Source organism: Ranitomeya imitator, chromosome 3 (assembly GCF_032444005.1).
Source record: "Ranitomeya imitator isolate aRanImi1 chromosome 3, aRanImi1.pri, whole genome shotgun sequence".
Classification (NCBI taxonomy): Eukaryota; Metazoa; Chordata; class Amphibia; order Anura; family Dendrobatidae; genus Ranitomeya; species Ranitomeya imitator.
In genome coordinates this window covers 113,914,497-113,938,216 of record NC_091284.1, presented here as the reverse complement: position 1 = coordinate 113,938,216, position 23,720 = coordinate 113,914,497, and the positions used below count along the sequence as shown (strand labels likewise).

The window sequence follows — 23,720 nt, the reverse complement described above, 5'->3', positions numbered from 1 at the left end:
CCTTATTCTCCTTCCATCCTTCTCTTCAACTTTGTAAAATAAGGATTTTTTTTTCCCTGTAAAATCTTTCTCGAAGTCTTCATTGGGAGACAGAGTAAGCAATAGTCTGCTGCCACCTGGAGGATGACGCTATTAATGCAACTAACTGAAAATCCTCCCCAGCAGACTATACCTTGCCTGCTAGCACCAGGCTGCTCAGTTCAGTTAAAAAGCAGTGAGGGAAAGCCAAAGGAATTAAAGCATCAGAAGAAAAATAATGCGTGCCCGACCGGGCATCTAAGGGCGGGAGCTGAGTCCCCCAATGAAGACTACCAGAAAGGGAGTTTACAGTAGAGTAAAAATCCTCATTTCTTGTTCATCTTATTGGGCGACACAGTAACCGTGGGACCTCAAAAATCTGTCCCTGGGGTGGGAATAACTTAAGCATTATACAGTTACGAGAGAACGGTTGCCACTGTTGCCTGAGCAATGGCGGCCTGCAGTATCTTCCTCCTCAGATTACATCTGCCGAAGCCTTAGGTGTGGACCCTGAAAAACTTAGACAAACTATGCACTGATGAGCAAGTGGCTGCTTTACAGAGCTGCAAGGTCGGCACCTGGTGAGGAACTGCCCAGGAAGCTCTTGCAGTCCACGCAGAGTGCACCCTAAGCCTGAAGGGGAGCACTGGCACCTGCCCTACAAGCCTCACTAATGCCTGGTGTAATCACCCTAGAGCCGGTCAGACCGCTGCCAGAGCATACCGCGGTGAGCCGAAGGCATCCGGATGTTTGAGAGACCGCCAGAGCTGCCAGGCTACATCCTCTATGTGAGAACCTCTGAGGGAGACGAGAGGCAGAGCACCTAAAGTAGGGAGAGCAATCTCCTCATTAACGCGAAAAGGCGAAAGGAGGGAGCTGAACACTCAAACGCTTTGTTCTAGAGAAAGAAAAATGTGAAAAAGAGAGAAAAGGTTAAAGCCTAACCTGGCGTCTAAAGGCCTAAAATAGGTGTGAGACTCAGACTTCAATTGCCTCCAACTGGCACTGAAAAGCTGAGGAGCCTGGTGCTAGCAGGCAAGGTGTAGTCTGCTGAGGAGGAGACCATTTTCAATTAGTTGCATTAATTGTGTCCGCCTCCAGGTGGCAGCAGACTATCTCACAGTTACTGTGTCCCCCAATATGAAGAATGAGAAATAGAATAAATATGTGTGTCTGCCTCTCCATCTTCTGGCGTGTTGTCATGTCAACTTAACTCCCCCGTTACCATCTTGCTGTGATTACAGTATATCATGTCAATCAGTCACATGGGTCTATAGCGTTCTCCTGTCCATGGGATGTTATCAGATTCTGTTTGGGCATACAGCCCCATGACTACATCACATACACAGACCAAGCAGCCCCAGCAGCTCATCACTTCAATTATTGCCTCTACCTCCACATTTTCTCTAATATTAAATCCATTTGCAGCCAGAAGGGTGTTGTCCAATCTGACCTGACTGTTTGTGTTGTCTGCTGCGGCAGAGCTGGCTGTGTTGTGTCCGCTGCAGCAGAGCTGGCTGTGTTGTGTCCAGTGCGGCAGAGCTGGCTGTGTTGTGTCCGCTGCAGCAGAGCTGGCTGTGTTGTGTGCGCTGCGGCAGAGCTGGCTGTGTTGTGTCCGCTGCAGCAGAGCTGGCTGTGTTGTGTGCGCTGCGGCAGAGCTGGCTGTGTTGTGTGCGCTGCGGCAGAGCTGGCTGTGTTGTGTCCGCTGCAGCAGAGCTGGCTGTGTTGTGTCCGCTGCGGCAGAGCTGGCTGTGTTGTGTCCGCTGCAGCAGAGCTGGCTGTGTTGTGTCCAGTGCGGCAGAGCTGGCTGTGTTGTGTCCGCTGCGGCAGAGCTGGCTGTGTTGTGTCCGCTGCAGCAGAGCTGGCTGTGTTGTGTCCAGTGCGGCAGAGCTGACTGTGTATATATTTTTATCAAAACAGAAAAAAAAGGATTTTAGCAGCAGCAAAAATGTGAAAATAAAGTTGTAAACTAGTGAGTACCTCTCTAGGAAGTGCTGACTAGGGTATGGCTGCAATGCTCTTGACCCCCTCACTTCTGCCTTGTCTGATGGCGGTTATGGCTGATGCAGGCCCCTGGTTGGATGCTCCAGCTGTCACACAAGAGGAGAAGCGAAGGATGGTGGAGCGCTTACTGAGGAGAGACAAGAACTGTACAGACTTAAAGGGGTATTCCCATCTCCAAAGTCCTATCCCAATATGTAGTAGGTGTAATAATAGTAATATTAGCAAATACCTCAATGTAGTATAGTTCTTCTGATTAATGATGTCACTTCCCCAATGTGCAGGGGATGGCAGTAGTTTAGGTATTCATGGTCACGGCAACTAACTGTCGCTATATGAGTGATTGTAACCATGGATCCCTAAGCTACTGCAGTTCCCTGCATCGTATTATTGTGATCACATCTACTGCATATTGGATAGGATCTGGGAGATAGGAACACCTCTTGAAGGCCCAGATAGTACTTGTCGGGGCTGTGCCCTCCAGTGCTGCTGCTTAACCCCTACAGAAGGTTGGTGTAATCCCCTGTACCGATCTCCTATGTACTGTGGAGCTGTTAGCGGTTTTGCAGGGTGTAATGTACGGCCCCAGAACTGTCTTTCATTACTTGTACCCTATTTGATGTGATTTAGACACTTCCTACAACTGGTCCGCGTCGGGTCTGTGGTCTCCCTGCACGTGGGCTTGGGTTATGTGATAAGGACGGCGAGGCGTAACACGCAACAGACTGTGCTCAAATTGTGGCCACATTTCTGTCACAAAGTAAGCCAACGTAGAGGTGGTGTAAATGGAGACTAGACTGATTTATCAAACGGCGTGATCCACTTACATTTAGCACATGTTAAGGCCTCATTCACATGTCCATTGTGCACATAAGTGTTCTATAAGAGCTTTTCACGGAGAGAACACGCACTCATAGTCTATGGGACTGTTCACATGTCCATGTTTTTTTACAGACCGCGTGTCCTTGCAAAACTTACAGAGACATGTCCGTTTTTTTCCGGCACCGCAGATGACAAGGGCCAATGCGAGTCTATGAATCTGTGAAAACACATACATCCATGTTCTGTTCTTGTCTAACATTGCAAAGTATAGAAGCTTTCCAATGTATTTATCCATCATCGAAAAACACTCATGTTAAAAATGAACTTATGATGACCCCGGTACCATTTTTTTTTGCCTACATGTAAAATACATCTCAAAGAGGCCTGAGGACTCTATCACACGTCCGATCCCGAATCCCAATCTACGGACTGACCGCACATCTCCTCAACCATGTGTGACAGCCTCATAGAAATATATGAAGTTGTCAAGACGCTCGGCCAGTCTGTGCATTGCCTTCTGAGATCGGACTGATGATCACGGGCGTCTGAAGGAGACCCAAGACTGACTCGTCAACGTTTGCTCGGCCTAAGGATTACCCAGTTTTGATGAGTTTGCCCAGTATATTTTTACTATATACAAAATGAACACCGCACGTGTCGCTGGTATATTTCCAATATAGAGTCCCGGAGGTGGTGCCATGTCCCAAAGAGAACAGTTAGTTGGTCCCTGAAGAAGACTTTCTGACTTAGCGCCAGTCATAACGCTCGATACTCCCAGACCACTGCGTTTCCTGCAATGTCGGTGATGTGGACTTCTGCACCTGACCGCTCGGCATCCCCGCACGGACATATCTGGAACAGCGCCCGATCGGGAAGTAATTATCAAATGTTTTTATTCCATGATGAACACTAAAGCGATGGAGAAGTAGCTATTATTGATCAATCCCTTGAATTGCCACTGACCAGTCTATGCCATCCGACCTTATGCGCAAATGAAGCTGTGGCCAGTACTTCTCTGTTCTCAGCAGATGCGGCCGGTGACAGTAACGCCAGAAGGTCTAGGTCCAGGTACAAGAGATTAATTACAGAAAACTGAAGAATCTTGTTATCATTTTTCAGTAAAGGTACCGTCACACTAAAGGTACCTTCACACTGAACGATATCGCTAGCGATCAGTGACGTTGCAGCGTCCTGGCTAGCGATATCGTTCAGTTTGACACGCAACAGCGATCTGGATCCTGCTGTGATGTCGTTGGTCGCTGCAGAAAGTCCAGAACTTTGTTTCGTCGCTGGACTCCCTGCAGACATCGCTGAATCGGCGTGTGTGACGCCGATTCAGCGATGTCTTCACTGGTAACCAGGGTAAACATCGGGTTACTAAGCGCAGGGCCGCGCTTAGTAACCCGATGTTTACCCTGGTTACCAGCGTAAAAGTTAAAAAAACAAACACTACATACTTACCTTCCGCTGTCTGTCCTCGGCGTTCTGCTTTCCTGCACTGGCTGTGAGGGCCGGCCAGCCGTAAAGCACAGCGGTGACGTCACCGCTGTGCTTTCCGGCCGCTGTGCTTACACAGCGCAGAGAAGTACAGCGCCGGGGGACAGACACCGGAATGTAAGTATGTAGTGTTTGTTTTTTTTAACTTTTACGCTGGTAAACAGGGTAAACATCGGGTTACTAAGCGCAGGGCCGCGCTTAGTAACCCGATGTTTACCCTGGTTACCGGCATCGTTGGTCGCTGGAGAGCTGTCTATGTGACAGCTCTCCAGCGACCAAACAGCGACGCTGCAGCGATCGACATCATTGTCGGTATTGCTGCAGCGTCGCTCAGTGTGAAGGTACCTTAAGCGACGCTGCAGCGATACTGACAACGATGTTGATCGCTGCAGCGTCGCTGTTTGGTCGCTGGAGAGCTGTCACACAGACAGCTCTCCAGCGACCAACGATGCCGAAGTCCCCAGGTAACCAGGGTAAACATCGGGTTACTAAGCGCAGGGCCGCGCTTAGTAACCCGATGTTTACCCTGGTTACCAGCGTAAACGTAAAAAAAACAAACACTACATACTTACCTTCCGTGTCTGTCCTCCGGCGCTCTGCTTTCCTCTGCACTGTCAGCGCCGGCCAGCCGTAAAGCAGAGCGGTGACGTCACCGCTGTGCTTTACGGCTGGCCGGCGCTCACAGCCAGTGCAGGGAAGCAGAGCGCCGGGGACAGACACGGAAAGTAAGTATGTAGTGTTTGGTTTTTTTACGTTTACGCTGGTAACCAGGGTAAACATCGGGTTACTAAGCGCGGCCCTGCGCTTAGTAACCCGATATTTACCCTGGTTACCAGTGAAGACATCGCTGGATCGGCGTCACACACGCCGATCCAGCGATGTCAGCGGGAGATCCAGCGACAAAATAAAGTGCTGGACTTTCCCCAGCGACCAACGATCTTCCAGCAGGGGCCTGATCGTTGGTCGCTGTCACACATAACGATTTACTTAACGATATCGTTGCTACGTCACAAAAAGCAACGATATCGTTAACGATATCGTTATGTGTGACGGTACCTTAAGATCTATCTCTTATCAGTCGGATTAGCATGTGTGCTGTGCACGATCATTTCCAGATTTCCATAAGTATTATTGACAGTGACAACCAAAGCTCTTGCTGCATTAATGTGAACCTATGTGGTGGATTGGCTCTCTGGATGAAAGCGTCCATTGTCTCCCAGGAGCCACCCTTTCAGTACGGCTGGTCACCTCCCTAATGCCGTTTAGGCCTTTCAGTATTTGGTCAGTATTTTCCATCAGTATTTTATCTGTAAGCCCAAACCAGGAGTGGGTGATAAATGCAGAAGTGGTGCATATGTTTCTATTATACTTTTCCTCTGATTGTCCCACTCCTGATTTTGGCTTAGAAATACCGATGTAAAATACTGACTGAATACTGAACATGGCCTAAACCTGCAGATTGACCCTATATCACTGACCGAAAGGAGATAATGGGGAAACTTCTCCATCTTCTCCTTATGTCAGAGAATCGGATCATACTATGCTCACACTCTGATCAAATTCTGATCAGAGTTTAATCCGTGTCATTCGCATAATCGTCCTCTCATGGTGGCAACATTTATTACCTCTGCTTATAATTTCAGTTGCGCCTTATTAAGATGTCAGTGATTTTTCACGTAGGCAAAAAATGGTCCAAATTTCGTCAGTATGTCAGTCATTACTATCAATGTTGCATCGGTGATTTTTTTTTTTCACACTTAGGTTAAACATGGCCTAGCAGTATTTGGTCAGTATTTTACATCAGTATTTGTAAGCCAAAACCAGGAGTGGAACAAAATAGAGGAAAAGTATAATAGAAACATATGCACCACTTCTGCATTTATCACCCTCTCCTGGTTCTGGTTTACAAATACTGATGTAAAATACTGAGCGTGGGCTAAAAAAAATAAACAAAAAAATAAAATGATGTTCACAGACACGTAGACTTGTTTTGGTGACTTTCATCTGTGTCGCTGATGAAAAAAAAAAAAAAAAAAAAAACAACAAAAGAACACCCATCTCCAGAATTTAAATATCCCCACCAGGGTGGATTTGATTTAAATCTAACTGATTTAAATCACGATTTAAATCAATAGTCAGTAAGGCGTGATTTAAATCAAAGTTCCTACCTAAACTAGTTCTTGCTACTTTAACATGCAAGTAGATGAAGATTTTTAGAATCACTTTTTATATTACTTTTTTCTCCCCAGTTTAATGGGTTAATCATTCATATTTGGACACCACTGTTCTGTTGTACTTAGGAAAGAGAAAAATAATCCTGACCTTAATAACAATTTAAATAGATTTATTCAACTGAAACAATAACATTACAGCATAAGTTATTTGCTTAAACAAACATCCATGTTTGTTAACTAATTTGGCTAAACAAAAAAAAAAATAAATAAAAAAAAATATATATATATATATATATATATATATATATATATATATATATATATATATATATATATATATATATATATATATATATATATATATATATATATATATATATATATATATATAATAAGAAACTTAGACTGTCAGCCCAGCCGACACATGAAAAACTTAAATACTACTGTCCCTGCTGTCCTCTGTAGCTCACTTGTCGTCATCTTCATCATCATCTTCTTCTTTGTTCCTATTCATAATCTGGAAAAGAAAAACAAGCTTTCCTGCTTTATTGGGTCCCAACCGATTTCTCAATTTAGAATGAATGAGTCCAAAGGAAGAGAATATTCTTTCAACGCCTGCAGAAGAAGCTACTGCTGTTAAAAGTGAAATCATTACTTGAACAGTCTCTAAATCCAAGCGCTTAAGTGACTTCCACCAGTTTACTGGTGTGACCTTCCTTAAAATATCTTCAGCAAACATATATTTCTTGAATGGTTCCCCCTTAGCTCTGAAGTTTATTATAGTTGGCATTAAAGATGGATGATTGCTGGATACCCATGTCATAGCTAACTCCTCTTCCTCAGCACTTAGGTTTTGACCCTGATATTGGATATTGACAATATTTGCCAAAAAATGAGCTGGAGTCAGTGCTTGTCCCATTCGTTTGTTTACTGCTTGTAATTTAATTCTGTCCATGTGTAGTTCTGTTTTTAAGTGTTCACTCAGTTCCTTCCAAATTTCAACAGCATCCGCAATAAAACAGCTATTTTTCTGTATTTTGTTTAAAGCTTGAGAGATGGGTTTCAGGAAGCTCAGCATATGTTCAACATTTCTCTTAAGCCCAATGTTGAGGATTTTGGCCGTGACAGTGCCATCTATTTTATCTCGATTTTCTTCACAAAGTGTCATCAGAATAGGCCAGTTTTTGATATACTGCTCAAAACAGTCCACCACAGAGTTCCATCTAACATCTTGTGGGAGCGTTAGCTTGGTTCCACCCATCCTTTTCAGAGCTGCTGCAGCAAAATGATTATTACGGAAGTATTTAGCAATTTCAACAACATTAGCCTTTATTTCTGGAACACTTAAGTCTTTGGCTAAGAGGTGCAGCAAATGAGCACTGCAACCATATGTTATTAGCAGCTTTGTATTCCCTCCCTGCTCTTCTAAATCTCTTCTCATTTTGGATACGTTTGCAGCATTGTCAGTGACCAAACTGCGTACTAGACATTTGAATTTTTGTTCACATGTCGTTATAGCTTTTACTGCCACTTCTTGTAAGTATTCTGCTGTGTGTGCATTTCCTGACGTATCAGTTGTTTGTGCAAGGAAGACTTTACCTTCTTCTGTTGTTATACAAGCACATACAATAGGATAATTGTGGACATTACTCCACCCATCAATACTTAGGTTAACAATTTTACCCTCCAGAGCTGTTGCACATTGCTCCATTTCTCTGTCATACACTTCATCCAGCAGTTTCCCTGCAACATCAGCTCTGCTGGGTGGACTGTATCCTGGTCTCAATGACTGAACCATGTTAATGAAATGTGGGTTCTCAGTCAGACGGAAAGAAGAGTTCGTTGCATAAATAAACTGGGCAATTTTTTCATCAATCAACTCTTTTTCTAATCTGCTAGTTCTTATCACAAACCTATCTATGGTGGTTCCAGGAGGTAAAGTTTTTTTCTTCCTTTTGGGTGATGGTGATATGTGGCTGTGGGTGTCTGATGATGATGCTGCTGCTAATGAAGCACTATCCTGGATGGATAACTCTGAAACTGTAGAACAGGATGATGGTGATCTTGGAGGTGGATAGTTTCCAGAATCCATGAATTCCCCTAAACAAAAAAAGTCAATGCTGTTATTTTATTGTTTATACAATTTCTGCTTATTGTACACAACACATCACTGCCCCTGCCCCAAAAGGAATATTTGTTTTTCTTCATAACTGTACCAAATGACAGTAACATAGTAACATGCAGTAATAATAAGAAATATAATTTTTCTCACACATGACAGTTCAGTCTTTAGAAATAGGATTCAATAAAAATGTTTACCAACTTGAAGATCCTGCCTGTTCAGAAGTGTTTCTTTGGTCATCTTCATCACCGCACTTCTCATGATGTTGCCTCATTCGCGCCACCAGGCCTTGCATCTCTTTGTTGCATCGTTTGCATTTTGCACGCATGCCTGCCTTACCGATAGGCGAAGGAGCTTCATTAAAATATTCCCAAACTGGGTCTCTTTTACGGCCTGCTGCCATTATAAGGAAAGAATGTAATAAACCTCAGATCGTACACACAAACAGATCCAGACTTGTCTGTCTGTGGCTATGCTGCAGTATTGTGCTCAAAGTTTCACTTTCATTTTCTTGTCTGCTTGCCCTTCCTCCTCCTCACACTTAGATTCACATTCTTCTTGTGTTGTGCAGATCTATTCCACTCCAAACAATCAGAAACATATTGTCTAAGTTCTTGGACTTGGCACTGAAGGGGTTGATTCTGTATTCATAGGTTTGTAGAACAATAGGATTAAGGTCTTTTTCTCAACTCTGTTCATGTTGTAACATTTTTCTAGTGAAGAAGAGGCTGGGACCTCTGCGGAGTCAAATTCAGTTTTGAGAACTGCGTAAGTAAAGCGAGCGTCTGTGATAATATAGGAGAGAAACTGCCCACTAATCCTACAGAAACCTCTGGAAGAGCATGGCATTGTGAATGTTACACATATACAGCCTTTATTCTACTGAGTTAAACAACTCAGCTTTATCTCATGATGGAAGAACCTTTGGATGGTAAAATATTTTCCTCAAAAAGCGGTTTATTGAAAAAAATCCGATTTAAATAAAAAAAATCCGGTTTTTTTTTTTTTTGTTTTTTGTTTGTTTTTTAAACATTGATTTTTATCCACCCTGATCCCCACAGACCATAATGGGTATAAGATCTCTCAGTGAAGTTCACATCTAGAACTAATTTATTGAAATCTGGACGTCTGTATGGAGCCTTAAAGGTGGGAGCCATGTTTCTTCCAGAACGGAGCCTTGCTCGTACTTGTTGTGCTTTCTAACACAAGATGGCAGTATAGCACCAGGAAGCTTGTTACGCTGCAGAACTGGCCTGTCAGGCTCTACACTGCAATTTCTACATGGTTTCATTGGTATTAATCACATGAACAGTCTATGGAATAGGGTTAAGTAAGGTTACTGCGTAATATAGAGCAGTGATTTTCAACCTTTTTTGAGCCGCGGCACACTTTTTATACTTAAAAAATCCCGAGGCACACCACCAACCAAAATGGCACAAAATGGTGCGTCCAGGTTTGAGATGAAAGTCTGCAGTCATTCTATGTGACTGCAGGCTTCTGAATTCTCACAGCGCAAGCACTGCACACTTTCAGGATTCTCCCTTGCCGGTGGCCAGAGTGGACGGTCATGACAGCACAAGTATGTGATTTGGATACTTCTGGCCACATTCTAACTAGACGTGTCCGGCCTCAGTCAATTCATTTTCATTGAATGAGGCCACACATGTCTAGTCAGCACGTGACCGCATGTATGTAAATCACCAACATCAGAGAATTATGATAGCAGTGTGCACTGTGAGAATTCAGAAGTCTGCAGTCACATAGTATGACTGCAGACTCATCACAACCTTGGACATCCCCTTTAATGTTCCTAACAAAAATGAGAATTAGTATCACAAAAAAAACACATTTACATCCAGGTACCTGATAGATGACGTTGTTTGTGGAGTCGCCTCTTTCTTTTCATCTTCACCTTGTCCAGATGCCATGATGACTCTTCTCATCCACCGGCAGAGCTCGTTTCTGCAGACTTCCATCTTCTCCTGTCTTCTGCAGCACATCCCGACACAACACCCTTAAAGATAGCAGTGTTATTATAATGCTCCGGAATAACAATATCTGCCCTAGGCTGAGCCCCTGAGTAAATAATTGCCCCTCACTTTATTCCCAGCACATAATATGACCCTCACTGTCCCTCTTATGGTACATGCCATCCACACTACCCTCTCTCTTTTCCATACTTCACACTGCCTTCTCATACTGTGTCCCTCATAGAGAGCCCAGTCTCTCTACTGTGCCCCTTCATTACACTCCTCCTACTTGGCATACTGTCTCCTCCTGGCTGTTACCCTCACACTACTCAGTATCTATTCTGTGCCCACTCACACTTTCATCCCCCCATACTGTCTGCACACATTTCTAATAGCCTCCTCCTGTACATCCCCCCCCTGCTAACATACCCCTTTGCTCTCTCCATATTTCCTCCTCACACATTCCCCCCTCACACATTCCCCCGACTCCCCATACTGTCCTCACACATCCCATCACTGTTGCTCCCAGTACTGTCAGCACACATTTTTCCCCTCGCTACTGTGTCCACCCCCATCTCCCCACTCACCCCCACAGAATATATCCACTCCCCTTCCGATAGAATAAATCCATCCCCTTCCACACAGAATAAATGTACCCTGCCCCACACATGCTAAATAAATTCCAGCCCCCCCCACGTACACACTGAATAAATCCCCCCCCCACAGAATAAATCCCCCCCACACACTGAATAAATCCCCCCCCACACACTGAATAAATCCCCCCACACACTGAATAAATCCCCCCACACACTGAATAAATCCCCCCCCACACTGAATAAATCCCCCCCACACACTGAATAAATCCCCCCACACACTGAATAAATCCCCCCCCACACTGAATAAATCCCCCCCACACTGAATAAATCCCCCCCACACACTGAATAAATCCCCCCACACACTGAATAAATCCCCCCCACACACTGAATAAATCCCCCCCACACTGAATAAATCCCCCCCACACACTGAATAAATCCCCCCACACACTGAATAAATCCCCCACACACACTGAATAAATCCCCCCACACACACTGAATAAATCCCCCCCCCCACACACTGAATAAATCTCCCCACACTTAATAAATCCCCCCACACACTTAATAAATCCCCCCACATACTCCCCATAAACCCACCCCACGCTGAATCTTCGGTGTCTTCAGCTCCACAGCACAGGAGCACTTACCCCCAAGTCTCTTCTTTCTCCTGCGCGCCGGATAGTGACGTCAGCAGCGTGATCACAAGACTTGATCACGCTGCTGGCGTCGCTCTGACCCAGCGGTCAGAGCCTCAATTGTACTCGCAGCTGGTAGATGTGTTGTGAATTCTGTGGCAGAGTTCACTCCTGTGGTCACAAGTGGTACTTCGGCTGATTCTCTCTGGGAGCTTCCGTTTGTGGAGGAAAGTGGTACTGCAGCTTCTGAGTTTCCTCCCTCAGGTGATCTGGTGAGGTCGTTAGCTGCTTCTCTACTTAACTCCACCTGATGCTTTGATCCATGCTTCCTGTCAATGTTCCAGTGTTGGACTTGTGTTTCTCTGGATCATTCCTGTGGCCTGCTGCTCTGCATAGCTAAGTGCTTCTTTGCTATTTGTTGCTATTTTTTCTGTCCAGCTTGTCTATTTGTTTTGCTGGAAGCTCTGGGACGCAAAGGGTGTACCTCCGTGCCGTTAGTTCGGTACGGAGGGTCTTTTTGCCCCCTTTGCATGGTTTTCTTTAGGGTTTTGTGTAGACCGCAAAGTTATCTTTCCTATCCTCGTTCTGTCTAGAATATCGGGCCTCACTTTGCTGAATCTATTTCATCCCTACGTTTGTCTTTTCATCTTACTCACAGTCATTATATGTGGGGGGCTGCCTTTTCCTTTGGGGTATTTCTCTGAGGCAAGGTAGGCTTATTTTTCTATCTTCAGGCTAGTTAGTTTCTCAGGCTGTGCCGAGTTGCATAGGGAGCGTTAGGCGCAATCCACAGCTGCCTCTAGTTGTGTTTGGAGAGGATCAGGAATTGCGGTCTACAGAGTTTCCACGTCTCAGAGCTCGTTCTATTATTTTGGGTTATTGTCAGATCACTGTATGTGCTCTGATCGCTATGTACATTGTGTTACTGAATTGCCTATCATAACATAGATGTCTGCGAGTACAATTGATCTCCGGGAGCCGGCGCGCTGCAGCTTCTCTGTGCCGGCTGTCAGCTTGACAGTCGGCACAGAGAACAGCTGACTCCCGTTCCCCGCGGCACACCCGACCATGTGTCGCGGCACACTAGTGTGCCGCGGCACACTGGTTGAAAAACACTGATATAGAGTGACGAAATGACTTGTTATTCTGCCTACATTGCTTACTTCTTAAAGCAGAAGATGGCAAACACCTTAATGAGTCCTCATTCCATCATCGCATAATATACAATCGCTTTTGTTAGAATTCGTTTTCTAGATTTAATTAGTCACAATGGACTGTTATCCCCAGCAATGCCTTGAACAAGCCGATCGCAGCACTAATTCTAATGTAGGGATAACTGTGCCCAACTTGGGGAATATTTAGAATTGAGAGTCCTCAGTGGTTGATACCTTTTAATGGCTAACTGAAAAGATGGTAACAACTTGCAAGCTTTCGAAACTACAAACGTCTCTTCATCAGGCAAAAAGATCATATTAGATCGAAACGCGTTGCTTGTTTTTCTGTATCCACTGTAACTACATCCACTTTGCACAAGGACTTTGCAGTTTTAATGGAAAAATAAAGAATTGGGAATTTTAAAAGGAGCTGGAACTACTAACTTTGTTCACATATTGGATTGAAGACACGTTGGGTCAGGACGGGTTCCGTGCACCTGTGAAGCGAATCGGTGAGCTGGCTGAGGCTTCGCCTCATATCTATTTATTCACTTTATAACATACATATATAGACTGTCCTAAGATCTGCAGAAGAATCTAGATGTTCACACGCAGCGTTTTTCCTGCTTCCAAAACCTGCTCTCTTTGCTTTAACCCCTTCCCGACCCATGACGCCACGTAGGCGTCATGAAAGTCGGTGCCAATCCGACCCATGACGCCTATGTGGCGTCATGGAAAGATCGCGTCCCTGCAGATCGGGTGAAAGGGTTAACTCCCATTTCACCCGATCTGCAGGGACAGGGGGAGTGGTAGTTTAGCCCAGGGGGGGTGGCTTCACCCCCCCCGTGGCTACGATCGCTCTGATTGGCAGTTTCACTTTCAACAGCCAATCAGAGCGATTTGTAATATTTCACCTAAAAAACTGGTGGAATATTACAATCCAGCCAAGGCTGATGCTGCAATATCATCGGCCATGGCTGGAAACACTAATGTGCCCCCACCCCACCCCACCGATCGCCCCCCCCCAGCCCTCCGATCTGTCCGGTACACTGTTCCGGCTCCCCTCCGTCCTGTGCTCCGCTCCCCCCGTGCTCTTGTCCGCTCCCCCGTGCTCTTGTCCGCTCCCCCCGTGCTCCAATCACCCCCCCCCCTGCACTCCGATCCACCCCCTCGTGCTCCGTTCCACCCCCCGTGCTCCGTTCCACCCCCCCGTGCTCCGTTCCACCCTGCGTGCTCCGTTCCACCCCCCCCGCGCTCCGATCCACCCCCCCATGCTCCGATTCCCCCCCCCCCCCCCTGTGCTCCCCCCCACCCCATCATACTTACCGATCCTGCCGGGGTCCATCCGTCTTCTCCCTGGGCGCCGCCATCTTCCAAAATGGCGGGCGCATGCGCAGTGCGCCCGCCGAATCGGCCGGCAGATTCGTTCCAAAGTGCATTTTGATCACTGAGATATAATCTATCACAGTGATCAAAATAAAAAAAATAATAAATGACCCCCCTTCCCCTTTGTCACCCCCATAGGTAGGGACAATAAAAAAATAAAGTATTTTTTTTTTCCACTAATGTTAGAATAGGGCTAGGGTTAGGGCTAGGGTTAGGGCTAGGGTTAGGGTTTCGGTATGTGCACACGTATTCTGGTCCTCTGTGGATTTTTCCGCTGTGGATTTGATAAATCCGCAGTGCTAAACCGCTGCGGATTTATGGCGGATTTACCGCGTTTTTTCTGCGCATTTCACTGCGGTTTTACAACTGCGGTTTTCTATTTGAGCAGTTGTAAAACCGCTGCGGAATCCGCACAAAGAAGTGACATGCTGCGGAATGTAAACCGCTGCGTTTCTGTGCAGTTTTTCCGCAGCATGTGTACAGCGATTTTTGTTTCCCATAGGTTTACATTGAACTGTAAACTCATGGGAAACTGCTGCGGATCCGCAGCGTTTTCCCCAGCGTGTGCACATACCTTTAGAATTAGGCTATGTGCACACGGTGCGGATTTGGCTGTGGATTCGCAGCAGTGTTCCATCAGGTTTACAGTACCATGTAAACCTATGGAAAACCAAATGCGCTGTGCCCATGGTGCGGAAAATACCGCACGGAAACGCTGCGTTGTATTTTCCGCAGCATGTCAATTCTTTGTGCGGATTCCGCAGCGTTTTACACCTGTTCCTCAATAGGAATCCGCAGGTGAAATCCGCACAAAAAACACTGGAAATCCGCGGAAAATCCACAGGTAAAACGCAGTGCCTTTTACCCGCGGATTTTTCAAAAATGATGCTGAAAAATCTCACACGAATCCGCAACGTGGGCACATAGCCTTAGGGTTAGGGTTGGAATTAGGGTTGTGGTTAGGGGTGTGATTAGGGTTATGGCTACAGTTGGGATTAGGGTTAGGGGTGTGTTGGGGTTAGTGTTGGAGGTAGAATTGAGGGGTTACCACTGTTTAGGCACATCAGGGGTCTCCAAACGCAACATGGCGCCACCATTGATTCCAGCCAATCTCGTATTCAAAAAGTCAAATGGTGCTCCCTCAATTCCGAGCCCCGACGTGTGCCCAAACAGTGGTTTACCCCCACATATGGGGTACCAGCATACTCAGGATAAACTGCGCAACAATTACTGGGGTCCAATTTCTCCTGTTACCCTTGCGAAAATAAAAAAATGCTTGCTAAAACATCATTTTTGAGGAAAGAAAAATGATTTTTTATTTTCACGGCTCTGCGTTGTAAACGTCTGTGAAGCACTTGGGGGATCAAAGTGCTCACCACGTATCTAGATAAGTTCCTTGGGGGGTCTAGTTTCGAAAATGGGGTCACTTGTGGGGGGTTTCTACTGTTTAGGCACACCAGGGGCTGTGCAAACGCAACGTGACGCCCGCAGACCATTCCATCAAAGTCTGCATTTCAAAAGTCACTACTTCTCTTCTGAGCCCCGACGTGTGCCCAAACAGTGGTTTACCCCCACACATGGGGTATTAGCGTACTCAGGAGAAACTGGACAACAACTTTTGGGGTCCAATTTCTCCTGTAACCCTTGGGAAAATAAAATATTCTGGGCTAAATAATTATTTTTGAGGAAAGAAAACTTATTTATTATTTTCACGGCTCTGCATTATAAACTTCTATGAAGCACTTGGGGGTTCAAAGTGCTCACCACACATCTAGATAAGTTCCTTTCGGGGTCTAGTTTCCAAAATGGGGTCACTTGTGGGGGGTTTCTACTGTTTAGCCACATCAGGGGCTCTGCAAATGCAACGTGACGCCCGCAGAGCATTCCATCAAAGTCTGCATTTCAAAACGTCACTACTTCAATTCCGAGCCCCGGCATGTGCCCAAACAGTGGTTTACCCCCACATATGGGGTATCAGCGTACTCAGGAGAAACTGGACAACAACTTTTTTGGTCAAATTTCTCCTGTTACCCTTGGGAAAATAAAAAATTGCAGGCTAAAAGATCATTTTTGAGAAAATATTTTTTTTTTTTTTCATGGCTCTGCGTTATAAACTTCTGTGAAGTACTTGGGGGTTCAAAGTCCTCACCACATATCTTGATTAGTTCCTTTGGGGGTCTAGTTTCCAAAATGGGGTCATTTCTGGGGGATCTCTAATGTTTAGGCACACAGGGGCTCTCCAAACGTGACATGGTGTCCGCTAATGATTGGAGCTAATTTTCCATTTAAAAAGCCAAATGGCGTGCCTTCCCTTCCGAGCCCTGCCGTGCGCCCAAACAGTGGTTTACCCCCACATATGGGGTATCAGCGTACTCAGGACAAACTGGACAACAACATTTGGGGTCCAATTTCTCCTATTACCCTTGGCAAAATAGGAAATTCCAGGCTAAAAAATCATTTTTGAGGAAAGAAAAATTATTTTTTATTTTCATGGCTCTGCGTTATAAACTTCTGTGAAGCACCTGGGGGTTTAAAGTGCTCAATATGCATCTAGATAAGTTCCTTGGGGGGTCTAGTTTCCAAAATGGGGTCACTTGTTGGGGAGCTCCAATGTTTAGGCACACAGGGGCTCTCCAAAAGCGACATGGTGTCCGCTAACAATTGGAGCTAATTTTCCATTCAAAAAGTCAAATGGCGCGCCTTCCCTTCCGAGCCCTGCCGAGTGCCCAAACAGTGGTTTACCCCCACATATGGGGTATCAGCGTACTCGGGAGAAATTGCCCAACAAATTTTATGATCCATTTTATCCTATTGCCCATGTGAAAATGAAAAAATTGAGGAGAAAATAATTTTTTTGTGAAAAAAAAAAAAAGTACTTTTTCATTTTTACAGATCAATTTGTGAAGCACCTGAGGGTTTAAGGTGCTCACTAGGCATCTAGATAAGTTGCTTGGGGGGTCTAGTTTCCAAAATGGGGTCACTTGTGGGGGAGCGCCAATGTTTAGGCACACAGGGGCTCTCCAAACGCGACATGGTGTCCGCTAACGATGGAGATAATTTTTCATTCAAAAAGTCAAATGGCGCTCCTTCCCTTCCGAGCCTTACCATGTGCCCAAACAGTGGTTTACCCCCACATGTGAGGTATTGGTGTACTCAGGAGAAATTGCCCAACAAATTTTAGGATCCATTTTATCCTGTTGCCCATGTGAAAATGAAAAAATTGAGGCTAAAAGAATTTTTGGGTGAAAAAAAAAAAAGTACTTTTTCATTTTTACGGATCAATTTGTGAAGCACCTGGGGGTTCAAAGTGCTCACTATGCATCTAGATAAGTTCCTTGGGGTGTCTAGTTTCCAAAATGGGGTCATTTGTGGGGGAGCTCCAATTTTTAGGCACACGGGGGGCTCTCCAAACGTGACATGGTGTCCGCTAAAGAGTGGAGCCAATTTTTCATTCAAAAAGTCAAATGGCGCTCCTTCCTTCCAAGCCCTGCCGTGCGCCCAAACAGTGGTTTACCCCCACATATGGGGTATCAGCGTACTCAGGACAAACTGGACAACAACATTTGGGGTCCAATTTCTCCTATTACCCTTGGCAAAATAGGAAATTCCAGGCTAAAAAATCATTTTTGAGGAAAGAAAAATTATTTTTTATTTTCATGGCTCTGCGTTATAAACTTCTGTGAAGCACCTGGGGGTTTAAAGTGCTCAATATGCATCTAGATAAGTTCCTTGGGGGATCTAGTTTCCAAAATGGGGTCACTTGTGGGGGAGCTCCAATTTTTAGGCACACGGGGGCTCTCTAAACGTGACATGGTGTCCGCTAAAGAGTGGAGCCAATTTTTCATTCAAAAAGTCAAATGGCGCTCCTTCCCTTCCAAGCCCTGCCGTGCGCCCAAACAGTGGTTTACCCCCACATGTGAGGTATCAGCGTACTCAGGACAAATTGGACAACAACTTTCGTGGTTTAGTTTCTCCTTTTACCATTGGGAAAATAAAAAAATTGTTGCTAAAATATAATTTTTGTGACTAAAAATTTAAATGTTCATTTTTTCCTTCCATGTTGCTTCTGCTGCTGTGAAGCACCTGAAGGGTTAATAAACTTCTTGAATGTGGTTGTGAGTACCTTGAGGGGTGCAGTTTTTAGAATGCTGTCACTTTTGGGTATTTTCAGCCATATAGACCCCTCAAACTGACTTCAAATGTGAGGTGGTCCCTAAAAAAAATGGTTTTGTAAATTTCGTTGTAAAAATGAGAAATCGCTGGTCAAATTTTAACCCTTATAACTTCCTAGCAAAAAAAAATTTTGTTTCCAAAGTTGTGCTGATGTAAAGTAGACATGTGGGAAATGTTATTTATTAACTATTTTGTGTCACATAACTCTCTGGTTTAACAGAATAAAAATTCAAAATGTGAAAATTGCGAAATTTTCAAAATTTTCGCCAAATTTCCGTTTTTATCACAAATAAATGCAGAATTTATTGACCTAAATTTACCACTAACATGAAGCCCAATATGTCATGAAAAAACCATCTCAGAACCGGTAGGATCCGTTGAAGCGTTCCTGAGTTATTACCTCATAAAGGGACACTGGTCAGAATTGCAAAAAACGGCAAGGTCTTTAAGGTCAAAATAGGCTGGGTCATGAAGGGGTTAAAAATGCAGGTTTTGTTGCATTTTTGCAGTATTTTTTTGAATGTGGGTCACGTGTGATTTCTCTACAGTACGTGTTTAATAAAGTTAGTTTTATCTTCACATGTAATATGATACCTAAACCAATCCGTCACATATGGGTCATTCTGTGGACTTGAAAATCTTCAGCTTTCTTCAAACCTACTCAGATTTTTGCTTCCTTTATGTGTATGAGGTTTCACTGCAACTTATCCGCACGCATTGTACTGGTGAAAATAGGACTGCCATTCTTGTTATCAAGGGGGACCCATCAGTGGACATTCATCACCTGTCCTGTCAATAACCCCTTTATGGAGCATTTTATGTCATTTTACACAGGAAAATCCTGAGGTCACAACATGCTGTAGCCCCGCTCCTCCATTTTCCTTCTATTGAATACTGTTGGAAGTCATTGATCCTTTTTGACCTTTTTAATCTTGTATTCTTTGTCCTTCATAATCACAGGAATTGTGTCTGTTTTTCTTTACAGCCCCGGCATTAGCCAAATTAACATTGGTACATTCCAACCTAGAGGAAGACCCTGAGGACGCAAGGATGGAATTCGTCAAATATCTCCGAGGTGTCATCAGCTCATTGTCGGAGAGCAGAGACCAGGAAGAAATGTCTATTATCACATAGCATTACATAATGACGCATGAAGCTGTATTCAGTAACTGATGAGTTTCCTTATTCAGAGACATATGCTCCAGTAAGCATAGCTAAAAGATAGTCACTGATGTTACTAAGAGAGAACATGCAATAGTTGGAAATATAAAAATATTTTATACTCCGTATTATACATCCACGTCCTATTTATACTCCCGTCCTTTTACCACTATTAAAAAAATAATAATATTTTGTGACTAGACCGTTACCAGTAAATGGGTTGTCTTTAACACTGAAATATATTTTTTTAAAGGCATGGATCGTTTTAAAACTATAAATGGATGCATACTCGCCTTCCAGCACCCTTGTGGATCCAGCACAGGCTGGAAGCGATGGCTGATTCACTTGAAAGTCAACAGAATCACTTTAGCTGGAATTAAAGCGAACCTATCACCAGGTTTGACCATTATGATATACGGCCACCACCTTTCAATCCTGATATGCTGCATTCTATAATTCTGTATATCTGCCCCCAGTCCGATCTGTAAGATAAAAAAAATAACTTTTATTATACTCTCCTTGAGGGCTGTCCGGTCCGAGGGGGTGTCACTGGTCTGTTGCCTCCCTTCTTTTTGCGATGCTGTCCTTTTTCTTGCTTCATGTGGATGACACGTCCCTACGTCATCTACACAGTCTCCCCATCATCGTGCTCCTGTGCAGGCATACTTTTCTGCCCTGTCAGTACTGCAGTGCGCATGTGCCGGAGCTCTTTGACCTTTGCCGGCACCTCCGCACTACAGTACTTTGTCTTGCCGTCAATGGGGCAGAGAAGGTCGCCTGTGCAGAAGCGCGATGCCAGGAAGACTGTGGATGACGTAGGGACACATCTTCCATACAAAGCAAGCAGGAGGATTGCATCACAAAAAGAAGGGAGGCGCTGGTCCAGGAACAGCCTCACCCCTAAGACTGGACAGCCCCTCAGGTGAGTATAATAAAAGGTATTTTTCTTATCTTTGAGGTCGGGTTGGGGACAGATATGCAGCATTTTTTCAGGCCTGGAAGGTGGTGGCGGTATCTCATATTGGTCAAACCTGGTGACTGGTTCCCTTTAAATTAACGACTACAGATGTTTAGATGAGTGGTCATCAGAGAAACATTGGTTGATGCGGTCTAGTGTTTCTTCTAGACAGCTGGCCACTGCAGGCGGTCCTTGTGACTTCCAATAAAGCAGACATCTCTTCCAGAGATCCCCGCCGGGTGCTGGAGTATACATCCGTTTGTTGTTTTAAAACTATCCATGCTTTAAGACTCTCAACCCACCCTGAAATGATAGCCACCTTGCATAGCCATATCACAACTTATCGCCAGCATGTGCCCAGTCATGTGGCATAGTCTGCTAACTTGGGCAAGAAGTCTTCTAGTTGCTCTGGAAAAATAAAGAATATATATATTTATCTTGGTGAGATTTTGGGTTGTGTTAAACATATATTTTTTCTATGTCTGACAAATTTCGACACATCTAGTCCCAACTACAGTATATCATAAACCATTATACCCACTCAGGGTTGACATGAATAAGGCTGTGTGCACACGTTGCGGTTTTTTCGCAGTTTTTCCTGATAAAAACGCTATAAAACCGCAAAAAAACGCATACAATAAGCATCCCATAATTTAGAATGAATTCCGCATGTTTTGTGCACATGATGCGTTTTTTTCCGCGAAAAAAACGCATCGCGGCAAAAAACGCAGCATGTTCATTAATTTTCCGTTTTTTTTTGTGGATTTCCCACTCCAAAATGCATTGGGAAGTGTCCGGAAAAAACCGCGGCAAAAACGCGGCAAAAACGCATGCGGTTTTCTTGCGGATTTCTTGCAGAAAATGTCCGGAATTCTCAGGAATTTTCTGCAAGAAATCCTGAACGTGTGCACATAGCCTAAGGCTGTGTTCACACGTTGCGGTTTTTTCGCGTTTTTTCCCGATAAAAACGCTATAAAACCACAAAAAAACGCATACAATAAGCATCCCATCATTTAGAATGAATTCCGCATGTTTTGTGCACATGATGCGTTTTTTTCCGCGAAAAAAACGCATCGCGGCAAAAAACGCAGCATGTTCTATAATTTTCCGTTTTTTTTGCGGATTTCCCACTCCAAAATGCATTGGGAAGTGTCCGTAAAAAAACGCGGCAAAAACGCGTCAAAACCGCGGCAAAAACGCATGCGGTTTTCTTGCGGATTTCCTGCAGAAAATGTCCGGAATTCTCAGGAATTTTCTGCAAGAAATCCTGAACGTGTGCACATAGCCTAACAGTGATTTTCTTGTAATCATGGCACTTGTCTAGGGGTTGGTTATATTAGGCAGGAAATGAACCATCCATTCTTGAAGTTGATTTGTTGGTGACATGAAAAATGACTGTTCAAGTAGACAACCCCTTTTATCTAAAGATTACTCTGTAGGAATATTGGCCCATGCGGGCAGGCTATAAACCAGTCGTCAGCCAGAGTGGAATAGCCTTAAACATTTTCCTTTTAAACTCCCCATATCACTGATTCCTCACACCAAAAGTTATCTTTGTAGAAATCTCCATGCAAAAATAAAGCAAAAAGTATGTGAACATCCCTCCTAATTATTGAGTTTCAAGTTTTGGCATTGGGTGTGGCAGATGTCTGGAATATACTAAGCACCGGGATGCACAGTACCTGCTGTAAAATGTGGAGAAGAGAGAATTAACTCCTCAACGGCATATGACGTACAGACTACATCATATGCCAGCTCCCTGACTTTGATGCAAGCCGAACCCACATATTTGCTGGCAGATGATGTCTGTGATATTTAGACATCATCTGCCTCGAACAGGCAGTTGAGTCTGTTAAATGTTGCTGTCAATCTGTGACTAGCATTTACAGTGTGTCGGCAGGGGGGCATGCTGTTCTATGCGACTTTTGGCACTCCCTTAATATGATCATGGGACGCCAATGGATTACCATGATGGCCAGGAGTCTGCTGAAGATTTCTATGCCAGTCATGACGGTACTCCTCTGAAAGCCAGCCCATGGTTGGCGTTCACAGGTGACTGTGATTTGGCATTGCTGTATATAGTACAAGTAATTTCAGGTTCAAGTCCCCTAAAGGGACCAACAAATACTGTACAGTGAAAAGTAAAAAGCAAATTGAAAATTATGAAAAAATAAAAGTTCAAATCACCCTTTTCCCCGCCCATTAAAAATTAAGAAATAAAAAAATACTCATGTGATATGGCTGTTTGATCTATCAAAATATGAAATAAACTAATCCAATCGATAAACGATGTAACAAAAAAGAATCAAATGCCAGAATTGAAGTTTTTCAGCAGCTGCAACAATACAACAATATATAAAAAGAGTTCCATATCTCAAAAGTTGAAAATGTTACGGCTCTCTGAAAATATCATCACAAGCAAATTTGTTTTACAAATTTCTGAATTTCTTTTCTTTTTTTTACCACTTAACACAAAACCATACATGTTTGGTATTTTCGTATTTGTATTAACCAGGAAAATCCTATTGCCAGGTCATTTTTACCATAAAATAAATGCTGAAAATAAAAAAAAAAAAAACCATTGCGAAATTGCACTGTTTTTTGCCATTTCAACACACTTGGATTTTTTCCCTGCTTTCCAGTATATCACATGATAAAATGGATGGTGTCATTCAAAAGTACATCTCGTGCCGCAAAAAACAAGCCCTCACATGGCTATATTGACTAAAAGTAAAAAATTATGACTCTTGGAATAAAAGGGGGGACATAAAAATGAAAAGTCACATGTTTCACACAAGTTTTTTTCCTCATACTTGAAAAACTGTGCTTTTTTCAGTGTGCTGGATTCTTTTTTTTTTTATCCACGTATCAGTTTTTTGAATTCTTATTGCATCCGTTTTTCTCATAAGAAAAAAATCAAAAGAAATGTTATTAGCTGGTGTTAACCATTATACAAACTACGGCCAGCAAGTAAAAATACATCTGTATGCCATTTCTTTTATGTTCACTGGGCCACTGACTTGCAATGACAAATTTGATGCGCAATGAAGTTAAAA

At 43.9% G+C, this 23,720-nt stretch overlaps 1 protein-coding gene across 1 annotated transcript in view; it reads left to right on the top strand.

The window, feature by feature from the left end:
- Positions 1-23,253, top strand: part of IFT22 (intraflagellar transport 22) — a 40,300-nt gene extending 17,047 nt beyond the window's left edge. The window contains exon 5 of the mRNA XM_069761306.1: positions 19,531-23,253. Coding sequence (XP_069617407.1) covers positions 19,531-19,679 — 149 coding nt within the window. The 3' untranslated portion in view covers positions 19,680-23,253. The remainder of the gene's footprint in view (positions 1-19,530) is intronic.
- The last annotated feature ends 467 nt before the right edge of the window (positions 23,254-23,720 follow it).